Genomic DNA, 4,752 nt, shown 5'->3' with positions numbered 1-4,752 from the left:
TGAACTAAGGTCCCCTTTATGTTGATACCCGAACCAATAAACAAATAATGTAGTGATGTTCAAAACACTTGTTAGTTGGGTCCTAATACATTTTAGTCTTCTATTGTCAACTGTAAGTTGAATCACTTCTGCCGAAATCTAAAAAAAACAATATTAATAATCACTCCCTACTGAGACCGTTTTTTCAGGACGGTAACAGGCCTACATAGATTAGGAAATACGTGACACATTGTGTACCCCTGAATGCACAGAGTCAGTTCTTTATCAATGGTAATAATCCTGATTTCAAAGAGACAGAAGTATAGTTATTTGTATGAAAATAAACAGTAGACACAGTAAGATTTGCATGATATTTATTTCATAGACCTGCCAATATCTGATAACAGTTGGTATCTGTGACGACAATAAACTACACATGAAGTCAACATTTCTCGGTACCTCCAAGAGGTTTACAGCGAAGTTTCATGCTTACAACGTTTAAAATATGACAACGGTATCAGTAACACTAGTTCACTTTTATCCGATGGGTTTCCTATATCCGTTGTAGTTGTTGTTTTCAAACTCGGGACATGTCTACGGGCGAAGATTTCAAACTGTACTATTTTCAACATATTGCAACAAGAAACCACCATCCTTCGACTTGATGTCTCAACATATACAACCTACTTAATGAACGGATATAGGTTACCGTGGAATCGCGTAGATAAAGGTGAATTAGCGTTGCACATTCGAGAGTTTAGAAAATTTGCATTGTTGACATAAAACATATTTGCCAAAATTTTTTTCACAATGTGTAATACCATTACATCCTCTAAGATTCTTAACGCAATATTCAAAACACAAAAATGTCATCCTTTACTAGCCAACCTACTCACAGCGCATGATAAATACTATTCAGATAAAAAATTAACAAACATCCAAGACGTAAGTGTAGAAATAGAAACTCAACTTATATCTGAAGAAAGTGATCTTGCCGGAAGCTTTCTTTGCTTCATCCTTATAGATAACCGTTTATCCATGATAAAAGCGTCTTTTTTTGGTCCGAATGTCTTCTCTGCAAGATTGCACAGCGCTTTCAAAAATGTCCTATTTCTGAGGCAGTATATGATCGGGTTCGTAAACGTAGACACGATGTAAACCATTGGAGAAATCCGCTGAGCAAGCCTATGGAACGTAGTCAGGTCTTTGGCGTCTTTGTAGTTGAGAGAGATTGTTGTGACAAGAAAGGGTAGCCAGCTGACCCAAAAGATAACGAAGACGATACCTATCGTGACGGCTGTCTTCAGTCCTCGGCGGAACTCGGCTTCCTGGGGGGAGGACTTGTTGGAGGTTTGCCATAGTCGCTTCTGGTGCCGCCTTGCCTCTCGAAAGATGTTCCCGTAGGTGTAAGTCATGATGACAACGGTTGGGATGAAACAGCACACGGTCATGATGACTCTATCCGCGCCGAGAGAGCCACGGTACCGGCACATGAGATACCCGGGCATGTAAACAAATGTCTGTCCTTCTAGGTAAGGCACGATACCAGCGACAAGTCCTAATATCAAACATATGACCAGCATACCCGCTATCTTTCCTTTGGTCATTCTGGTCTTGTAGTGAAGAGGGTTGCAGATGAACTGGTAACGGTCAAATGCGATGGCGCTGAGAGCGTTGAGAGAGAAGACGCAGGCGACTTGGAACAGCGCTCCTTGGAGCACGCAATCTGCCCCGGTTGGCACGTAGTCGAGTCCTTGCGTTAGAACTTTGAGCGCAGTCGGGACATAGATCAGCGACTGCACGATGTCTCCACACGACAGGCCGCAGAGTAGATAGTTCCCGGGCTTGCGAAGTTTCTTGTCGTACACCACGACGACTATCACGGCCATGTTTCCAACCAGCGACAGAGTCATGGCCAGAACCAAGTAGGAAATTTGAAACTCCAGATACGGCGAGTCCGACGCGAAAAAGAAATCATCCCCAGTTGTTGTCTCATTGTCAAGAAATGTTCCATTACCGTCGACCGAAGACGCGATTTCGGTAGGAAATTCTCCTTCAGTTGACTTCATAATCAGTCCGGACATCTTACTGTGGCCACAGCTATGCTGGTAACAGGTTTATGAAGTCCCGGTGCTGTGATCTAATAGACTTATAAGTGAGTGATTCACAACCAGTGAATCAGACACTCTGAAATAGCCTGACTACTTCCTTGTTCCAAGGTCCGTCCTACTTGAAGCAACGGTGGCTTTCTTCAAGAAAACAAGTGCGATCTCGAAGACAGACGCTGTATACGTACCACACGTTAACAGTCTTTCTTGGTAATCCCTAAAAACAGCGAGGTTACAAGTCAAAACATCTGTTGCCCGTATTTTTCTCTGCGATTAGATCATCACAGCCTAGAGGGCTTAGCCTACGCGTCTGAGTATCCAGTTTCACCCTCGCTGCAAGTCTTGCCCTTTACAGCTGCCACAACCTTGGGCTGTCCTCCCAAAGGATACTGAGTCCTTTTTCCTTTTATCCAGTAAACATGCGACTTGAACTCGACCTTCGTGAAACGTGCCGGATGTAGTGGGTTAACTGTGTAGGCGACTGTACTTCAGACTGGGCCGCTAGCTTCCTCTATGATACGATATCAATCCATCCTCGCCTTCCAATCCAAGCGTCGTGATTTCATAAAAGGTCAAAATTGTTACACTGATTATTTTGGCAGCCAGGTTTGCGAAGAAGGAAAAGTCAGTCTTAATTTACGAGGAGTTCATCTGGTCTGGTTTCCTTTAAACGGAAAAGAGAGTAATTTGTCTTACTCTAGGTGGATGTGGCGTGCGAACGTGCCAAAATAACTACGCGTCTCTGAGTTTCCGCGAGCTAGCACGATACCTAGCCATCGAAGACTCCCTCGAATCTCATCGGTGGTGGGAGTGTAGTCCACCCGCCCCAGTCGAATAAGCACTCCGGAAATTTTTTTACGGGGTGGGATTCAGACAGATATGCTTTCAGTTGAAAAGGGCTATGCAAAACGGGTGGCGGTAAAATAGCCCTATGACAGACCCGTTACTAGGTAACATTTATGTAACTCTCTCGATGTAACTGGCCTTTCTATTGGTCAGAAGCACTGTTATTTAACGTTTTCAGCATTATTTCGTGACACCCTGACCTACGTTCTTTACACCGAATGCCACGCGAACTCTACAAGCTTATAATGTGCATTAGGATGTTTTAACACGAAGGTTTTACACGAAACGTTACAATTTACTTTCAAGGGTATCTTAGCACGCAAGAAACGTGATCTCAGAGATGTTATAAAATGTTTGCGTGAGTTACTAAGCTATGGATTGTTTCATACCTTTGATATGGGGGTGTCGTTCTGAAATATTACATTACATGACATTATAAAAACTGATAAAGTTTTTAAAAAAACGTGCATTATCTCGCACAGACATACTCAAAACAATGGTCCATTTTGCTACGAAGGATTCTGTTTGGTGGAGTACACAACGTCCATTAGCGTTTTAAAATTCTATGATTCTTCTATCGTCATGTAAACAACACTTGCCTCTGGTTTGGCCAAGTTTGACGGTACGAACTGGAAAAAATATATTACATTATATGACATTATAAAAACTGATAAAGTTTAAAAAAAAACGTGCATTATCTCGCACAGACTAGCAGACGACCTACCAATATTCAAACTACATCAATGAGATTGTGTGTTATAGTTACGAATAGGGGTGGTTACCGATACAGAAAATTCAGGTACAGGTACGGTTCATGTCCAGAGGATCAGTTTCAGGAACGCACCTGGACCTACCCATCTGTTAAAACTTATGAATGGGCCATACTCAAAACAACGGTCCATTTTGCTACGAAGGATTCTGTTTGGTGGAGTACACAACGTCCATTAGCGTTTTAAAATTCTATGATTCTTCTATCGTCATGTGAACAACACTAACTGCCTCTGGTTTGGCCAAGTTTGACGGTACGAGCTGGAAATAAAATCAACTCTCCTTTACTTCGCTCTTGTTCTTTTCCTAGACCTGTAAGCTCCAAAACACGTAAAAACCTGCCGATATAATACGTTCATTTTTGAATCGGTCCAAAATCCGGTCCACTTATTTTTTTCAGGTCCGTTTTTTACTGTACTGGACCGGAACAACAAGAAAAAACATTTTTGTCCGGAACCCACCCCTAGTTACGAACACTGGGAAACGACCAACCACAATAATACCTCCGTTAGAGATTATCCTCCTTTCCGGAGGTAACAACTTGAATACTCCACAATAAGTCACGTGTAACTGAAGCCTTAAGGGCTTTCAGGATTTCGTGACGGGATCTCAGTTTAGGTAAATCATTCAGTCTTAAATTAAGTCCATCGAGAATTAAAGAATTATCAAGTGGCAGGCAAGGGCCATGACCCTGCTATTACTGCACTGACCTAGAGGCCATGTATGTTCGCCTATGGGAGAAGCCTTCTCTGTTAGAGAATTCTAGAAAAGGAGAGATATACCATGCGTGTACATGTCTAACTTTACGTAAGGCCACAGCAGGTAAGTCTTATGAATGACTTTGAACAGCGCGCTCATAAATTTTCGCTTCATTTGAAGGATCTTTGCAGATGGTCATCAAGAGGAGAAATCACCAAAATGAGTAAATATGTTGTGTTGTAGCGTATAATGGTGCTTGTAGAAGTGACACTTGGCGAAGTTACCATGACTGAAGTAGTACTAGTAGTAGTAGTGAAACTAGTTGCCAATGGATAGTTGTAAAGGTGGCACC

At 42.3% G+C, this 4,752-nt stretch overlaps 1 protein-coding gene across 1 annotated transcript; it reads right to left on the bottom strand.

Annotated features, from left to right (window-relative positions):
• Positions 1-336: 336 nt before the first annotated feature.
• LOC118421520 (trace amine-associated receptor 3-like) lies at positions 337-2,577 on the bottom strand. The gene has a single exon (XM_035828836.1). The coding sequence runs from the start codon at positions 2,061-2,063 to the stop codon at positions 945-947; it is 1,119 nt and encodes a 372-aa protein (XP_035684729.1). The 5' UTR covers positions 2,064-2,577; the 3' UTR covers positions 337-944.
• Positions 2,578-4,752: the final 2,175 nt, after the last annotated feature.

Source organism: Branchiostoma floridae, chromosome 8, assembly GCF_000003815.2.
Source record: "Branchiostoma floridae strain S238N-H82 chromosome 8, Bfl_VNyyK, whole genome shotgun sequence".
Classification (NCBI taxonomy): Eukaryota; Metazoa; Chordata; class Leptocardii; order Amphioxiformes; family Branchiostomatidae; genus Branchiostoma; species Branchiostoma floridae.
Note: the sequence above shows the minus strand (reverse complement) of the source record. Positions and strands in the feature narration are given on the sequence as shown.

Excerpts from the sequence above, each read along its gene's own strand:
- LOC118421520 (XM_035828836.1), bottom strand. The coding sequence starts at position 2,063 with ATGTCCGGACTGATTATGAAGTCAACTGAAGGAGAATTTCCTACCGAA.